Below are 19,405 nucleotides of genomic sequence, written 5' to 3'. Positions count from 1 at the left end.
CATGTTAATGAAGCTTATTAGCCCAGCCATCTAGATCTTTAAAGAAAATAATTAATATAAGAACTTGTATTCTCTAAATAAATGTATTGAACATGAGTTATAAGAGAATTAGTTCACAAGAAGCATTTAAGTGGGAATAGAATTTATGAAATGACATTTCTGTCCCAATATATTAAGTATTCTGATGCTAAATGAATTTTGTATTTAGGTTTGGAAATTTAGGAATTTTAGTGTTGCTAGCAAAACTTATTAAAATCATGGAAAACTTGGAAGTTTTTTGTTAGTGCTCCAAAATTATTTTCTCCACAAATTCAAACCCCCTTCACCATCTCAAAGCACAGTTTCCTAACCCTCAACTGCTGAGTAATCTTAATTTTCTGGAGTTTGCCGAGAGCCAGGAAGTGAGCACAAAAGCTTCTGAACCACCAGACTAGAATTTACAGTTATCTATACATAAAGGTTTATGTCCTGTATTCCTGGATACATGTTCTGTATTGTCCAAACCACAAATTAGAACATAAGATAAAAATCTGGGCAGGAAATTGAGGACCAGCTACCCTTAAGTTTTATTTATAGCAGGTTAGAAGCAGTACATTTGATGAAACTATTCTAATAGACTTCTTATACATTTGAGTTAGTTCTCATTGTCTTTGGCAGTTTTCAGTGCCCCATTATTTGATTGAGCTCAACTAATGTTTAAACTAATATAGTAGTAGGCACTCAAATATTTGAACGAATGAATTTAATTTTTTAGAGCTCAGTTTCTAGCTACATATTCACTCTTGAAATGGGCTCATGAGAGGTAACTACTGTAACAAAATAATACACCACAGTAACTAATCTGTTAGAAAAGTCAGGAGTTTGATACTGAGTATTTTAGTTTGAGATTCCTGTTGATATCCAGAGAAAGATGTCAGATACCTTGGTGGTTACATTTATTTGTATATAAAGAGAGGCTGGGGTTAGCAGTTGGGAGTCCTCTGCATACAGCTCTCGCACGGAAAGCCTTGAAGCTAGAGATCCCCAGGGAGAGAGTAGAGATGAAGAGCATTGTGATCCATATTTACTGAGAGATGGTTAGTACAGTTTTAGTTAATTTGTAATTGGCTAATGGTAGTGTAATCTGAATGTTAATGCTATGTTCATTTATATTCAGAAATTCTAGTCTTAAAATAGTTTTTCAAACCTGTTGTATGTTGACTTTTTTAAATTCAATGAAGGATTATCTAATTATGATCTTGGTCACTGCTTTCCTTTAAAAAATATTTTTGATGTTGGTATGATCTGTCTAAATATGAAGCTTATGTCTAGATGTCAAAGTGTTGTACAGATGATCTGATCTAGTGTATCTTTGTGAGTTAACATCTATGTATTAATTATCAAATAGCCAAATGTGTCTTCACCTCCCCTTGAGGAACAAACATTTCCCTTTATTTTTTATTATTTATTTATTTTTTAAAGATTTTATTTTTATTTATTTGACAGAGAAAGACACAGCGAGAGAGGGAACACAAACGGGGAGTAGGAGAGGGAGAAGCAGACTCCCTGCCGAGCAGGGAGCCCGATGTGGGACTCGATCCCAGGACTCCAGGATCATGACCTGAGCCGAAGGCAGTCGCCCAACCAACTGAGCCACCCAGGCGCCCCAAACATTTCCCTTTAGATTATAGAGTGAGGACAAAACTATTTTAAAACTCTTAACCCTATATTCATAAACAAAAAACTGGAAAGGTAGATATCAAAATATTAACATAAACTGTCCTGGGACAATAAGATTATATGTATTTTAAATTTTCTTTATATATGTATCTTCCATGTCTTGTTACTTTGATAAAATTTTTAATATGTAAAATACATATTAAGGATGCTATCTAAAATTTGGTTTTACTTTATAATTCAGTAATAATCTAAAAAGAATATGTTTAAGATTGTATTTTGGACAGGTACTTGAAAAACTGATATTGTGTCATCAAGAGGGAGGGTATAAGGGAAGTTGGAGAAGGAAAGAAATAACATGCTTTTTAATTCTCACATTCACTCTACTGGACAAATTTCCTAGTTGATTAAACGAATATGCATTGAGGATATGTCTGAACTTCTCTCTTAACATTTTACTTTATGGATTATTTCGAAGACATGTAATTTAAAAGGAGAATTATTAATGGTAAAGTAGTGACATTGTAAAAATGTCCTCCAGTGGACTAGGAAAGATAATTCTTGAAGGATATATGTCTTTATATCTAAAAGTTATCCAATTTCAGGGAGCTAACCCGGCCTTTGTTTGGATTGCATGGGGTAAATTCCAAATAGAGTTCATAAATCTGAACAGAAGAGAGCTGCAAATCCAAGTGGAACAAAGGTCATCTAACTGCTTTCTAAAATACTAGTTTGTCTTTGGTCTTCAAGTAACCACATGCGATGTGTTAAAAATCCATTAAAAAACCCTCAAGTTGAAAAATAAGCAAATTTTGAGATCCTGTTAACTACATGATTCAGGAAACTTAATGCTGTATTTGGTATTGAAACCAAATTATGATTTTCTGAAATCAATCTTTCTAGTTCAGTTTAAACTTGTAGTCATAAAAATGTGCCTTAACCCATTATATTTTTATAGGGTTTTTTTAAAGAGATATGTTATAATGTGTAATATATGTCATGTAATGAGACAGAATTTGTTTTATCTTGATACAGCTTGCATTGAAAGGCTCTAGCTACAGTGGACTACTTGAACGACATCATATTCACACCAAAAATGTAGAGCATATTCTAGATAGTTTACGGTAAGTTAATGGGATTGGATCGTTGATGGGCTTTTGTATTCAGGACTTCCAGTTTTTATTTTTACTAGCAGGTGATCCTGAGATTTTTAGTAAAGATTGCCATTATAAAATCATTTTCAGAAAATTATATCTTGGTTAATGGAGTTGATATTATAGTGTTTCTAAGGAAAGTGTTTTTTTTTTTTTTTTAAGATTTTATTTATTTATTTGAGAGAGAATGAGAGACAGAGAGCACGAGAGGGAGGAGGGCAGAGGGAGAAGCAGACCCCCTGCTGAGCAGGGAGCCCGATGCGGGACTCGATCCCGGGACTCCAGGATCATGACCTGAGCCGAAGGCAGTCGCTTAACCAACTGAGCCACCCAGGCTCCCTCTAAGGAAATTTTTATTGTACTCTGAAAATTTCACACATTTTCAGTTAATATTTGGTCTGAGAAGTGCCTTTTCTACGAGATAATTCTGTATACATTAGGCTTCAACTGTATGTGTAATATTTTATTAAATACTGGATTTTATGGGTGTTCATTAAAATATTCTTTGAATGTCTAAAAATTATCATAGGAACTTCTGTTAATTCTATTAATGCAGTCAGTGAATAAGTTTATATGTATATAAGAGAATCAGTGTGAGAACATGCAAAGTAGAAAGTATTTTAGTCACTCTTTCAGTGTCTGACACTGAATGAATGAATATTTGTTGGATTTAAAATAATGACTGTTTGCTTTTATAATTAAAAAGTGTCTTGAGATGTTACACTTCTTGACCATTTTTGTATTAGTGAATTTTAGCATCAGAGGAATAGAGAAAATGAAATGAAATTCTAATCTATTGATACTGCTATTTGTCAGGGGCAAAAACAAGATGTTTTTGAAGCATGTAGAGATTTCGGATAGTCATTAACTTTCAGTTTATTCATATGCTTCCTGACCATAGTAAATTGGCTATTGTAATTAAATAAATGAAAATGAAGTTAACCTTGCAAAACTAAACATAAATTTGTTTATAAAACAAGTTTGGTTATTTTACATCATTGGAGTAACCTGCCTCAAAACATCCTTCATGTTACTAGTGGACATTTTATATAACTTTTACTTTTTTATCTTAGGAATGAGGGAATTGAGGTTCGTCTAGTAAAGAGGAGAGAATATGATGAAGAGATTGTTCGATGGGCAGACGCTGTCATAGCTGCAGGAGGTAATAGTTTTACAGAGGTAAAGATGTTGGAATACGGAAATGCTCTTTACTATCATTTCCAGATACCTGTGGTCTAGCTGTAATGAAGCCTTCAGAATCCTACCACAAGATGCATTTTGGGATTTTTAGGATAAGATTTAAAATATCTGCTATATATAACATTTCACTTTTTTAGTGAATGATGTTATTTGTGAGGTTCTATGTCTATTTCTGTTTGTATATTTAAGGTGTGCATTTGACTTCAAATATTCAAAAGATGAGTTGTAACTGTATTTTGATTTAGTTATGCCAGTCTTAAAAAAAAAAGCTGAAATTGTTTAAGAGTTCAGTGAGATTAGCTAAGTTCCATCCCACTCTGGCTCCAATATACTTACAGCTATCTTTCCTGAGCTTTATTATTAAGTAAGTGGACATTGTTGTCAAAGCTTTAAATTGATAGCATTTGTTAGAAAAATCTGCACTGGACACTTTTTTGGATGTATTCTCATTAAAATAATGTATGAATTTGGACTGATGTTATGACAGAAGGAAAGAGATTTGGTTAGTAGAATGATAGGATTAGAACAGTGGTTCCCAGCTGGGGGGCTACTACGGGCATCTAACAGGTAGAGGTCATGGATACTGCTGAATATCCTGTAATGCACGGGACAGCCCCCCCCCCCCCCCCCCCGCCCCCCCCCAACAAAGAATTACCCGGCCTAAAATGTCGGTCTTGCCACTGTTGAGAAATCCCGGATTAGGGATAGTGGGTAGAAAGGAAGTGGAATAGACTGGTGGTCAGCAGGATGGAGTAGGAGTGTGATTGTTAAAACAAAAGGACTTGTGTTCAAAATGATGTTAAAAACTAGTTTTGTAACAAATCTGGTTATGTCTTATGTCCTTTAGGTGATGGCACGATGCTCCTGGCAGCAAGTAAGGTCTTAGATAGACTTAAACCAGTTATTGGAGTAAACACTGATCCAGAACGGTAAGGAAAAACATGTTCTTTTTGTTTGGTATGTGTGTGCTATACATACAGTTATTCTTTGCTTTGCATAATATCTATTTCTGATAAGTCTCAAATTTGGGGAGCTCCATATTTTCTCCACCGTAGTCACACTGCTGTGCTCTGTTGCTGCAGGGCATTTACTGTGGTGCATGATGTTTAAGTGGAAGGATCATTGCTCCTGGTTATCATGAATGTTAGAACTGTGTTCCAGAAACATTTTAGAGATCAATTGAGGCATGTACAATTCGTTTCTACTTTCAGTAGAATTTTCTTCTATGTGGTGGTTTTCAAGGACCTAGCTCTCATGTATATATAGCTCAGGCGTGAGAAATAGATACGCGTTTTAGCTACCATTGGTGGTAGAAAATTATGATATGGGATTGACGAGTCTTCACATTGGACTTCCTAGGTAGTCTGGGAGTAGTACCTTTTGGCAGAAGAGACCTGAGCCGTTGACCTACTTGGGTACTGGTGACCTTTTGTATTGCCAAAGAGGCATGAGTTAATGCCCTGTCTTCTGTCCTTCCTTATGTCTCTCATCTACATTCCTGGTTATGCCTCTGCTGATTTTCTGGGTGACTTCATTGACTTAATGAAGAGACCAAACCCTGTCATCACTTCTTTTTTTCTTTCTTCAGCTTCACTGACGTTTAACATCATTTTGTTCCAGCCACCCGTGGCCATGAGCATACCTGGACTTTATGATCATCTAGAATTGCCCCATCTCTCAAATCTTAATTCCACTCTGACCACAGCCTCCTACCTTTAACCGCAGTTTTATTTCCTCAATCCTGCTAAATCTGCCCTTTGGTTTTCAGTGTGTTGAATCCCTCTATTTTCTTAATTTTCCCTCACTTCCTTCACATTCTTGACAAACTTAATTTTCTTTTTTTCTTTCCTTCTTTTTTTCTTCTTCCTTCCTTTCCTTTCCTTTCCTTTCTTTTCCTTTCTTCCTTTCTTTCCTTCCTCCCTCCCCTCCCCTCCCCACCCCTCCCCTCCCCTTCACTCCCCCCTTTAGAGAGGGAGTGCACATGTGAGGAGGAGGAGAGGGAGAGACAGGCTCCATGCCTAGTGCAGAGCCCATGCGGGGCTCCATCTCACAACTGAGCCAAATCAAGAATTGGATGCTTAACCAACTGAGCCACCCAGGCACCCCTCTTGACAAATTTCTTAAACATTTTGTACCACTGTCTTTCTGCTCAATCCTACATCAGTCTGTCATCCTTTTTATTCCTTCATCAGCGCTGCTGAGGCCATCTGGGGGGAAAAAAATAGAAACTTAAGCTTGATGGCTTGTTTGGGCCCAAATTTACTTCCAGTTTGTCATTTCTAGCACTTAGAACTAGATCCTCAGAGTTGTTAAAAAAAAAAAAAAAACTTTCTGTGTGGCTCAGGTCTTCGTTTTTGTTTTTTTTTTTTTAAGATTTTATTTATTTATTTGACAGAGACAGCAAGAGAGGGAACACAAGCAGGGGGAGAGGGAGAAGAAGGCTTCCCATGGGGCTCAAGCCCAGGACCCTGGGATCATGACCTGAGCCGAAGGCAGACACTTAACAACTCAGCCACCCAGGCACCCCAGGCTCAGGTCTTCCTCTCTCTTCTGTATTCTCTGCACTAGCTACTTCAAGGTTATTTTAACTTCTGTATGCTTCTTGCTTTCCTTACCCTTCCTCCTTCAGCATTTGCCTTCTCTTTCCTCATAAAGGAAATGGAAATCATTGGACTTTGCAACTTTTCCCTGGCTTTGAAACAGAATTTTGTTCTGTTATTTGTTCCCTTTCTTCCCCTCTCTCCAACATGCTTCCTTTGAGGCTATAAACTTGTTCAGGACTATCCTCTTTTAAGAAAATTTAATAAATCCTTTACCCTGTGTCTCTCTCTTGGCTGTTACTCTTTTTCTTCATCTCTATCCCCAAGCTTGGGATCTCCACTTCCTTAAGTTACTGTTTTGCCATCTTTGCTGTCTTTTCTGGATTTCCTCCAACTGGTTCATTGACATTCTTTTTGCCTTACCAGTAATGTCCTGGTTACTGAACTTACTGAACATTTCAGTCCTTGTCTTACTTGATTTCTGGGAAATTTTTGCTCCTTGGTTGTATCTGTACTTTGCCATTTATGACATTCCCCCCACCCCTGATCTTCTTCCTATTCTGGTGGCTACTTCTTTGTCTCTTTTGAAGGATGTTATATTAAGTCACTGCTTAAATAATGGTGTTTTCACATATTATCTTCTGGGCCATCTTTCTCTAACTTTTCTCTCTCTTAACTTTTTATACTGTTTCCAGTATTAATTAATTAATATTAATATTAATATCTGTAGTTGAACTTAAATCCTGGTGACTCCAAAATATTTATAGCCAACATTGATCTTGCTTCCACTCTTATCCTTATTTACATTCTCTTCCCACTGCAGCCAGTCATCATTTTATGAAAGTTTGATAACATTATGTGACTTCTCTGCTCAGAATTTTATGGTGGCTCCCCATCTAACCCAGGATAAAATCTAATTCTTTACTCTGACTAGGGGGACCAATGCACCTTGGTTTGCCGGGGACTTTCCTAGTTTTAGCATTGAAAGTTTCATATCCTGGGAAAATTGTCAGTCCCAGCCAAACTGGGACAGTTGGTCACCTTAACAATGACATACATGACACTACATTTTCTGGTCCCTGACTATTCGGTGTCCTTTTCTCCTGTTATTTTTCTCTTCATGCTATTCTAGCCATACTGTCCTAAGTATCCAGTGGCATTAAAAATGTAACCTGTCTGGCTGGCTCAGTCTTAGAGCATGGGACTCTTAATCTCAGGGTCATGAGTTTAATTAAAGTCCTACGTTGGGCATGGAGCCTACTTAAAAAAAAAAAAAAAAAGACAACATGTCTACAAATGAACCTGTTTCCTTTCCCTTCCTCTACCGTACTTGATGAATGGAATCATAATCTGTGCTGAAGCTGGAACCACTTGCCCCTCACCCCTTTTATCACATCGGTCTATGGCTCTAGCGCTAAGTTCTTGGGATCTTACCTTTGAGTCCATCTCTTGCCATCCTCACTGCTACCAAACATAGGCCTTTATAATTTGTTGTTTAAATTACTGTAATAACTTCCAGTCTTGCTCGTTCCAATCCACCCATTACACTTTATCTTCATGGTCTTTCCGAAGTACAAATCTGATGGTATCTACTTCTAAATTAAAATCTTTTAGGGTTTTTCCATGACCTTCAGAATACATTGCCAATTCCTTAGTATAATAGTATGATCTTTCACCATCTGTTGCCTATTTGCTTTTTAAGTTTCACTGATCCTCATTTACTCGTAGGCACTATACTTTCTTCAGTTAAGAAAAAATTACTGAAGTCCCTCTAGGAACAGCTAGGATTCTTCTTAAGGCTGTTTTTTGGTTTTCTTGGTTTTTTTTTTTTGAATTGCATTTTTTGCCCAGTTTTGTTGAGCTATAACTGACATACAGACTGCATAAATTGAAGGTGTACTGCATAATAACTTACACCTGATGTGAAATAACCACAGTAAACTTAGTTAACATTTATCCTCTTATAGAGATATGAAAAAAAAAGTGTTTCTGTTTTTTTTTTGTGATGAGAGCTCTTAGGATCTACTCTTAATAACTCAAATATACAGAAGTATTAATTACAGTCCTTCTGTTGAATTGTTACAACCCAGTGTTGGAAGTTTTTACCTTTGACCACCTTCACTCAATTCCTCCACCACCCACTCTGATGGCTGTCCTTAAGAGCAAATGTCAGGTATGAGCATCTGCTAATACCATGGGTGGAGGCTTTTCCTCTGGTGAGGAGGTTTGTTGATACTTAAAACAGTAGGATGTGAAAGAATAAGGGAAAGAGTTCTCCAGAAGGTGCATATCATTTTCATGCCTTTATACATGCTTTTGCCTACAGTGCCCTTATACCACTTACTCAGTTGTGTAGTTGTGTAAATTGTTCATTGAAGACTGGTGCCTCTCCTGGGCTCTGACTATAATTTTCTATAGAGCATATTTTCTGCTTGGTTGTTGTCTCTTCCATTAGACTATAAATTTCTATGAAGTATAAAATCCTATAAAGTATAGGATTGTATTTTAACTCCTCTGTCACTGTTACAGTATTATACCTAGTCCATAAACAACCTTTGAAATGAGTGATTAAATGATCTTAGGGAGTAGGGCTAGGATCCCAACCTAGATGAGTAAATATTACTTGAGTATAATTGAGATCATTCATTCAATAATTATTTTTTGATTGCCTTCAGTGTTGATGTGTTTATATTTTAGAACTTCTTTTTTTTTTTTTTGACATTTCCTTTCGATTTTTATTTTCATTTCAACAACCTCACTAGGTGACACTCCTCATTTTCTAGAGGAGAACAGAATGACAACCTGCCTTGTCCTTGGTGACACAGGTGACAGAAGAAACAGCAGAAATTCAAGCAAATCCATCTCCCCCTCCCCCCATTGTCGGTGAGGCGCAGCGCTGGCCGCGGGCTGGGCTGGTGCCTCCCACGGGCCTGGTCCTGCATGCGCTGGTGGGCCGGAGGGTTCGCCCCTCACGCCAGCATGGAGTCGCCTTGATGAGGTGGCTGTGAGTGATTTTATGACAACTCCGGTTGGTTTCCAAGTGGCCATGTTATCTCTGGGCTCTACTCCATGGATCTGTGGTTCAATGATACACTTCGAGGTCTCTGGGCACTTTTTCACTCAAGTACAGGCCACAGGGCTGTTGGAATTAATCAGCCAATCTGAGGCCACCGGAGATTGTGGCCCAGTGCAAAGACTGATTTGGGAGAAGGGAGTGAGCCCATTTCACACCTCACTTAAAAATGTCACCTTTCCTACCGAATGCTTGTGGCTGTTAGCGGCTATCTGTTCTATCGACCGCCATAGAAGCAGGTGCTCGAGGCCCCAGAGTTCTGGCCAGTTGTAACCCGAGTTTCCAGACCAGTGCTGTGCCTTCTTACATTTTGTTCGTGTTTGCGAGATTTGTTTTTCTGGGGCCATGAGGCCATTTTAAGTCCCTGAGGTTTAATCCAAGGCAGTGGTAAGTGTGTTTGTTTTATGTTACTGGGAATAATTTTTGGCCATGTCACATTGCTGTTATTTTTGCTTGTTTTTGAGAATTGGGAAGTAGAGGGATATTTGAAGTGAAGGAACAAAAGAATCAGAAGAAAAGACCAGTCTTTTTTCCTCTGTGATTTTCAACCTTTTTACTTTGCTTCAGAGGGTTCCCAGTTCTAGGGGCAAAGCCAGGGAACAAGCATGATGCTGCCCAGCACCCAGGTGCCTGGCTCAGAAACCTCCCTTTGCAGCCTCCGTGCAACGGGTCCTCACCTGTTGCTCCTCCGTGTGCTGAAGGCTTGGCAGTCCCCAGGCGGAGCGTGGCCAGGCCAGACTCTCAGGCTCTTCGGAGTCTTCATTAGATGTCTTTTTTTCTTCCTATGATTTTAGTAAATCTGGAAACTTAGGAATCATTAAAATAAAATTGTAACTTACTGATTGTCATTCAAAGAGCTACTAATGGTTGGTGAGACTTTGGGTCCAGCAGGCAGGACGGGCCTCATAAAGAGCAGAGAACACGTACCCAGCTTTTTTGATCAACACCTTTTTAGGTCAAAAGCACCTCATGATTTTGTGTGCTTTTCTTTTTTTTTTTTTCAATTTATAAAAAGATTTTATTTATTTATTTATTTATTTATTCTTATGTTAATCCCCATACATTACATCATTAGTTTTAGATGTAGTGTTCCACGATTCATTGTTTGTGCATAACACCCAGTGCTCCATGCAGAATGTGCCCTCCTCAATACCCACCACCAGGCTAACCCATCCTCCCACCCCCCCTCCCCTCTAGAACCCTCGGTTTGTTTTTCAGAGTCCATCGTCTCTCATGGTTCGTCTACCCCTCCGATTTCCCCCCCTTCATTCTTCCCTTCCTGCTACCTTCTTCTTCTTTTTTTTTTTCTTAACATATATTGCATTATTTGTTTCAGAGGTACAGATCTGAGAGTCAACAATCTTGCACAATTCACAGCACTTACCAGAGCATATACCCTCCCCAGTCAGTGTCTATTACCCAGTCACCCATTCTCTCCCACCCCATCCCCCACTCCAGCAACCCTCAGTTTGTTTCCTGAGATTAAGAATTCCTCATATCAGTGAGATTATATGATACATGTCTTTCTCTGTTTGACTTATTTCACTCAACATAATACCCTCCAGTTCCATCCACGTCATTGCAAATGGCAAGATCTCATTCCTTTTGATGGCTGCATAATATTCCGTTGTGTGTGTGTGTGTGTGTGTATATATATATATATATATACCACATCTTCTTTATCCATTCATCTGTTGATGGACATCTTGCCTCTTTCACAGTTTGGCTATTGTGGACATTGCTGCTATAAACATCGGGGTGCACGTACCCTTTCGGATCCCTACTTTTGTATCTTTGGGGTAAATACCCAGTAGTGCAATTGCTGGATCATATGGTAGCTCTATTTTCAACTTTTTGAGGAACCTCCATACTGTTTTCCAGAGTGGCTGCACCAGCTTGCATTCCCACCAGCAATGTAGGAGGGTTCCCCTTCCTCCGCATCCCTGCCAACATCTGTCGTTTCCTGACTTGTTAATTTTAGCCATTCTGACTGGTGTGAGGTGGTATCTCATTGAGGTTTTGATTTGGATTTCCCTGATGCTGAGCGATATTGAGCACTTTTTCATGTGTCTGTTGGCCATTTGGATGTCTTCTTTGGAAAAATGTCTGTTCATGTCTTCTGCCCATTTCTTGATTGGATTCTTTGTTCTTTGGGTGTTGAGTTTGATGAGTTCTTTATAGATTTTGGATACTAGCCCTTTATCTGATATGTCATTTGCAAATATCTTCTCCCATTCTGTCAGTTGTCTTTTGGTTTTGTTGACTGTTTCCTTTGCTTTGCAAAAGCTTTTTATCTTGATTAAGTCCCAATAGTTTATTTTTGCCCTTGCTTCCCTTGCCTTTGGCGATGTTTCTAGGAAGAAGTTGCTTCGGCTGAGGTCAAAGAGGTTGCTGCCTGTGTTCTCCTTTAGGATTTTGATGGACTCCTGTCTCACATTTAGGTTTTTCAACCATTTGGAGTATATTTTTGTGTGTGGTGTAAGGAAATGGTCCAGTTTCATTCTTCTGCATGTGGCTGGCCAATTTTCCCAACACCATTTGTTGAAGAGACTGTCTTTTTTCCATTGGACATTCTTTCCTGCTTTGTCAAAGATGAGTTGACCATAGAGTTGAGGGTCCATTTCTGGGCTTTCTTTTCTGTTCCATTGATCTATGTGTCTGTTTTTGTGCCAGTACCATACTGTCTTGATGATGACAGCTTTGTAATAGAGCTTGAAGTCCGGAAGTGTGATGCTGCCAGCTTTGCTTTTCTTTTTCAACATTCCTCTGGCTATTCGGGGTCTTTTCCAGTTCCATACAAATTTTAGGATTATTTGTTCCATTTCTTTGAAAAAAGTGGATGGTATTTTGATGGGGATTGCATTGAATGTGTAGATTGCTCTAGGTAGCATTGACATCTTCACAATATTTGTTCTTCCAATCCATGAGCATGGAACGTTTTTCCATTTCTTTGTGTCTTCCTCAATTTCTTTCATGAGTATTTTATAGTTTTCTGAGTACAGATCCTTTGTCTCTTTGGTTAGATTTATACCTAGGTATCTTACGGTTTTGGGTGCAATTGTAAATGGGATCGACTCCTTAATTTCTCTTTCTTCTGTCTTGTTGGTGTATAGGAATGCCTATATTTTAGAACTTCTTAATGGCATAATTTTATATCAAGAGATTCTTTAGTGATCACATTTTATATAGTTTGTTGAAATACATTTTCCTTCAAAAAGCTGGCTTAATACTCCTGTAAACTTGTGGGAATTTTGAAACTGGTAAGCAGGCAATAGAAGAGTAGGCTTTAGAAGTCCTTTGGTTTTTCTTCTTGTCTCCAGGCCAACAGTGTATTAAGCCTCCTAGCTTGTTTGGTAATTCAGGTTGCTTGACTTCTTTTTCTTAAGTACTCTGGTGACTCAGAAGCCTTAAATAAGCCCAGAAGTTAATGTTCAACTTAAATTTCCTCTCCTCTATATTAGTTATCAAATGCTGCATAACAAATCAGACCAGAACTTAAGGGCTTAAACAATAATAATCATTTATTATTTCTCATGGCTTCTGTGTATCTGGAATTCAGGAGCTTGGCTGGGTGGTTTGGCTTGAGCTCTCTCATGAGGTTATAGTAAGCAGGGGCTGCAGGCACCTGAAGGCTTGACTTGGGCTGGAGGATACCCTTTTAAGATGGTTCACTTACATGGACTCATCTAAATTAAATATATAACTTCAGTTTGTCTTGTCTGTATTCTGCATTCAGTTTATTGAACCCAATAATTATGACACTTGAATGCTTAATAATTAAAATGGGATAGAAGGCATGTGGTAGCTAGCCTCCAAGGTAGCTGCCTAGCATTCACACCTTTATGTGGTTCTCTCCCTGCTTCTGTATTCAATCAGGGCTGGCTTGTGTGACCAGTAGAATATGGTATGACAGTGTGTGGATTCCAAGGCCAGGTCATAAATGGTATTACAGCTTCTGTATTAGTCTCTTGGATTGTTCATTCTGGGGTAAGTCAGCTGGCATGATGTGAGGATATTCAAGCAGCCCTTTGGAGAGGCTTTCATGGGGAAGAATTGAGGCATCTTGCAAATAGCTCACACCAATTTGCCAGCCTGTGAGTGAGCCACATTGAAAGTGAATCCTTCAGGCCAAGTCAAGTCTTCAGGTGCTGACAGCCCTGGCTGAGATCTGACTCTAATCTCCTGAGAGATTGTTCTCTCTTGGGTGTTGTAGACCTGTATTTGACCCTAGCAGGTATTGTTTTATCAAATGACTGTTGATACCCTCTATATACTTAGCATCGTGTAAAAGTGTTGCAGTGAATATAAAAATTAAAAAACTTAGGCAGGGCCTAGTCTTAATTTCAGTGTTGATTCTCACAGATAAAGAAATTGATCTATCACGACTTTGTAAAAGCTTTTTTTCTGCTCTTCACGCTTATAAGTTAATGTATAGTTATTAAGAGTTTGTTTTGCCAAGTCTCCTCTCAACCTTTCCTTCAAGATCAAAGCATCATGTAAATGATAATGATTGAACTTTCTGGACACCTTTGGGTGTTAGATGCTATGTTCTCTCATCTTCCTATATCAGCTATAGGCAATGTTAACACTTTGTAATTTGCAATTAAAAAAAAAATTGTCTATGTCAAGCTCTTAACTTCCTGAAGGAAGTTCACCCATATATATTTTTTGAATAAATGAAGGATTGGATTGGATTAGCTTTATGATTTCTCTTTATGACTTAGAATGTCTTAAATGATATTTAAAAGGGATTTATGGTTTACTTTCACATATAGTGTGATTCCTCAGAATAACCTTTTGAGATTAGTGGTTTTATCACCCTTTTAGAGATGAGAAAGCTGACGCTAAAGTGACTTGCCCACAGTTTATAGTTAAATCATTTAAAGATAGGGTGGAAATACCACTATACTATTAGATAATTTTGTAGGGTAATCAATTGGTGGCAAATGTGCTGTTATTTTTAGTTTCACTGTGATGTGGAAACTTCAGTAGTGTGTATGATGGCATTGAAGCTGGATGTAAAACCACTATTTCTATTTGGTCTTTTTGTCTTAACTGAAAGTACAGAAAATTTTGTTGCAAAAAAAATGAAGTATAGAACAGAAATTTATAAAGTTTCATGTCTGGTTTTTGTAGTTTAGTGATACCTTTTGAATTAAGTTTTTTCTTTTTTCCTTTTTCTTCCCTTTACACACTACAAATCTCTTATGAAAGGTCTGAGGGTCATTTATGTCTTCCTGTTCGATACACACATTCCTTCCCAGAAGCCTTACAGAAGTTCTATCGTGGTGAGTTCAGGTAGGAATTTCTTACAATTGTTTTATAAATATCTTTATGTGCCATTAGAAATGCTATTGGACAGAACAAGTTAGATAATATTTGGCTTAGTGTATAGTTATGTATTACTCTATGGCTACTGTTATTAGCTGAGTCATCCACACCTCTACCTTTCTTCTAGTCCAACAGGAACTGTGTAGAAAAACCCTGACAAAAGCCACTTGGCCTGTAACCCAACTGCAAGTAGAGGGGTTTTCTCCATCAGTGAACTAGAGGCCATGTTTCTATTTTCTTAATGTTGTTACATGTTCTTAGCAGTTTGGTAGAAAGCTAGTTAAAACTATTGGCTAAAAGTAAGTGTTCAAATTCACTGAGATTTTATATTTTTATCCTCCTCTCCCATCCAGAATGGCTGAGGGTTGGATTTACTCCACCATTCTGAGGTTCCTGGTATCTTTTATTTTACATATTAAGTGTTTCTTAAGTAGGGGGATGTTTTGTCATACTTCTTTCACTTAATTTGTTCAGTAGTCAGGCTATCCTGAAAAGAGAAGAGTGGAGGGAGGAGCTGAGATGGGGTTGGTGATTATAGTAGAGAGAGCCAAGTTGGATGACTTTTTATTTCCTGACTTGGACTAGATTTTTATTGTTTGAGAAAGCTTTGTTTTTTTTGTGAAATTGTATTAAATCTTGATTTCTGGAATCATTAGTAATGATTCTAGTTTCTGGTTGTTTCAGAAGTTTGGCACCTCTACAAATGTCCAGTTTATAGCTATCAAGTGGGAGTATATTTTTATATACTAATCTAGCAGAATCTGTCCCACTGGCTTTTTGACATCAGTTTTTGGTTTTGAAATCAATTATACCTAATTTTTTTCCTTCTATCAAAAACGTCATTTAAGTTTTAGGTGTAATCTTAAATGTTAAAAAATTTGTCATTGATTTTTTTTTTTTTTTTTTTTTTTTTAAGATTTTATTTATTTGACAGAGAGAGACACAGCGAGAGGGAACACAAGCAGGGGGAGTGAGAGAGGGAGAAGCAGGCTTCCCACCGAGCAGGGAGCCCGATGCGGGGCTCGATCCCAGGACTCTGGGATCGTGACCCGAGCTGAAGGCAGACGCTTAACGACTGAGCCACCCAGGCGCCCCTGATTTCTTTTTTATTGCAAAAAAAATAATCATTATAGAACTCTAGGAGAGGGAGTTTTGTCTAACCACCTTAACACAATATTGTTTTATCACAGTGGTTTTCTTTGTTTTTTTTGGGTTTTTTGTTTTGTTTTTGCATGTTATGCTTTTGTATGAGCGAAACACAACTGTATCTTAGTATCTTAGATTTAATGGATACTTGATAAAGAATTTGACTTTGATTCAAGTTATGTGGGAGATTTTGTACAAATACATTAGATATTTCTATTATTTCTGAAAAGAGAACTAAATCTTTGACTTTGTCTTTGAGGAGGAACCTGTAGGTTTTAGGTGTTTCTGGTATAATTTGTGGAATAACTAGGTTTTTATTTTTATTTTTTTAAAGATTTTATTTATTTATTTGAGAGAGAGAGAATGAGACAGAGCACATGAGAGGGGGGAGGGTCAGAGGGAGAAGCAGACTCCCTGCTGAGTAGGGAGCCCGATGCGGGACTCGATCCAGGGACTCCAGGATCATGACCTGAGCTGAAGGCAGTTGCTTAACCAACTGAGCCACCCAGGCACCCAATAACTAGGTTTTTAATATGAATTTTTTAATTTGGTGAAATTATAATGCCTCATCCTAAGTTTACTTTATCTTAACATATTTGCTTTTCCTTCACTCTTCTAAGGTGGTTATGGAGGCAGCGAATCAGGTTGTATCTTGAAGGGACTGGCATAAACCCTGTTCCTGTGGACCTCCACGAACAGCAGCTAAGTTTGAATCAACATAGCAGAGCCTTCAACATTGAAAGAGTTCATGATGAAAGTAGGTAGATTGGGAATTAGATGTGTTTGGGCAGTATTTAACTTCTTGTTCCTTTGATTTCTAATTTATATAAGTGATAATTTACAATTATTTGGGGATTTTAGTGCTACTGACCACATTTAAGAAAATACAGTGAACTACTTGAGGTGTAAAATGTAATATGACTAGATACAGAAATAAGAAATAAGCATACTTCTAAAAGAAATGTGTTCTAGGATGGGTTTGAAAACATGAAATATGAAAGAATTATAAAATATCTAAGAGAATAGTTGATATTTAAGGAAGGATTCTTGGCTTTAATCTTTAAAATGTCAAGAGAAAGGCAGTAGAAATGACCTAATCTATAGATTTCTTAATAATTATACATTTGTATAGCCATATTTAAATATATCTATCATAGTTATAGTTGTTGGTTAAAATCTTTTTGTTGGGAAATTTTGCATTGCAGCCTTAAGATTTGTGTTCCAGACATCTCTGTAAGCTGCTAAGAGAATATCAGTATAAGGTGATATGCAGCTTTTTTTTTTTTTTTTAGTAAGTGTTAAGGTGAATTCTCAGTTTTGTGGATTATAATTTAGCCATATTTTCCCAGTAATTTTAAGGCTTTCATGCTACAGGAAGACCCCAAGAGATATACTAAATATCTGTGGACTGTATAAAAAGGTATTTTTTTCCTCCTGTGTTTCATTTCTTGGCTAAACCTATCAGGAAAAGCTACCTTTACGTATCTGCTTTGTTTTTGTCTTATCTCATGATTTTCAGAGTTTTTCATGGTGATTTATAGCTTTATAGGTTGGGCTGTTCTTAAACTATGTGTTCGTGTCATATCTTAAAGATTTTAAATTTTTAGTTGGAAATATTACTTTATCCCTAGCCAAAAGAATTTATTGCTATCACCGGAGATGTTCAAGATTTGGCTCTGAAATTCATTGGCTTTATAAGAAAGCTATAGATTGGTATTCAGAGATTCAGTGATCTCTAATATATAACCGATTTGGTTTCCAATATGAGCCATGTGTGTAATTTGCTGCTGAAATCCAAAGTGGCTCCTGTGGAAGTACTTGATTATTTCCATGTCTGAAGCTCTCAGAAATTAAGTGTGACAATAAGAATCTTATGAGGTGGATAAGTATATTTCATCACTCTTAAAATATTGTTTCAAGAAGAATTAAGGTTTATTTTGGTGAGAGAGAGAGGCTTCTTTGGAGATATGTTAGGTGATTTTGAGGTTCATTATGAACACTCTAAATATGAGATTTAACTTCTATGTTAATAATGTTAAAGTACGGATTCTATTGAAACAAAAGTATGAATATTTTAATATTTTATAAAATTTAAATCCTAACATTTCTAAAATTTAAACAAGTTGTTTTTCTTTTCATTACTACAGGACCCGAGGCTTCAGGACCCCAGCTTTTGCCAGTGAGGGCACTAAATGAAGTCTTCATCGGGGAGAGTCTATCATCCAGGTACTTTTAAACCTGTATTCTTGAGTTTGGAATTTAATGTTTTAGTATTTTTTAGATATTTATTTGATTTCTGCATCCTAAGAATTATGAATAATTAATATGGTATAAGTGATAGAAATGAATTATTTAATATTTCCAAAACCTTCTCACACATTTATAATACATGTTAAGAAGAGAGAAGGTTCTATGAGCAAAAAAGTTTGTGAAACCCTAGGTTAAACAAAGTTATTCAGGTTCCATTACTACAGAGCCTTTAATCTATCATATAGGTGCTTTATAAATGTTTAAGAGAATGATATACTAGGCATACATTTGCAGTGGTTATAAAACTTTTATAGACAGTCCATATTAAAACTTCCTAATTACCTTAATAATGTCACTTAAGGCTGATTTGTTTGCTTATTTTTATCCAGGATCCAGTTAAGGATTATGCATTGCATTTGGCCATCATGGCCCTTTAGAATTAAGAATCGTTCTTTAGTCCCACCCCTGTTTTGTCATTCCTGATATTAATATTTTTGAATAAGCTAGTTGGTTTGCAGAATATCCCTTGTTTTAGATTTGTGTGATTTTCTTTTTTCTCTGCATGATAAGATTCAGACTAAACACTTTTGGCAGGAATACTACTTGGTGGTAATTGTATCCCTTATGCAACATCATAAGTCAAGTGTATTGACAGTTTAAGATTTGTAAAAAAAAAAAAAAAAAAAAAAGATTTGTAATCATTATTAGCAAAAACTAAGGTTAATAAAGTTCTTCAGTAGGAGTATAAAAGTATAGTATGGTTTTATTACTGATGAATTCTGTTTTGTGGGTGTTGAATATAATTTAGCCTTAAATGGTCAGCAGAATTTTTTTCAAAACTTTCATGTGATATTAGTTACCAGTTATAAAATGACTGCCATAATGTAAAGTTAATTAAACTCTTGGTTGCCATTTAGAACTTGCCTTCTCATTTTTGTAGATGTAAGTAAATTAGGGATGGAAAATTAGAGATGAGTCTCTGTCCCACGTGGCTGCTGTCAGAACCGTGTGCCCCTTTGAGGTCATGTAGTTGATTCCCTAGTTTACTGAGAGTT

At 37.0% G+C, this 19,405-nt stretch overlaps 1 protein-coding gene across 3 annotated transcripts in view; it reads left to right on the top strand.

Moving 5' to 3' along the window:
- Positions 1-19,405, top strand: part of LOC118006574 (NAD kinase 2, mitochondrial) — a 46,560-nt gene that overhangs the window by 11,054 nt on the left and 16,101 nt on the right. For 2 of the 3 annotated variants that reach the window (XM_034999299.1, XM_034999300.1), the window contains exons 2-7: positions 2,692-2,780; positions 3,884-3,972; positions 4,858-4,939; positions 14,838-14,921; positions 16,721-16,857; positions 18,248-18,326. In XM_034999299.1, the coding sequence (XP_034855190.1) occupies positions 2,692-2,780; positions 3,884-3,972; positions 4,858-4,939; positions 14,838-14,921; positions 16,721-16,857; positions 18,248-18,326 (560 nt within the window). Of the gene's footprint in view, positions 1-1,589; positions 1,672-2,691; positions 2,781-3,883; positions 3,973-4,857; positions 4,940-14,837; positions 14,922-16,720; positions 16,858-18,247; positions 18,327-19,405 lie in introns of those variants that run through there. The other variant, XM_034999301.1, reaches the window with a different exon arrangement.

This window comes from Mirounga leonina, unplaced genomic scaffold, assembly GCF_011800145.1.
Source record: "Mirounga leonina isolate KUSES-001 unplaced genomic scaffold, KU_Mleo_1.0 Mir_97, whole genome shotgun sequence".
NCBI lineage: Eukaryota > Metazoa > Chordata > Mammalia > Carnivora > Phocidae > Mirounga > Mirounga leonina.
This window is presented reverse-complemented; position numbering and strand designations above follow the sequence as displayed.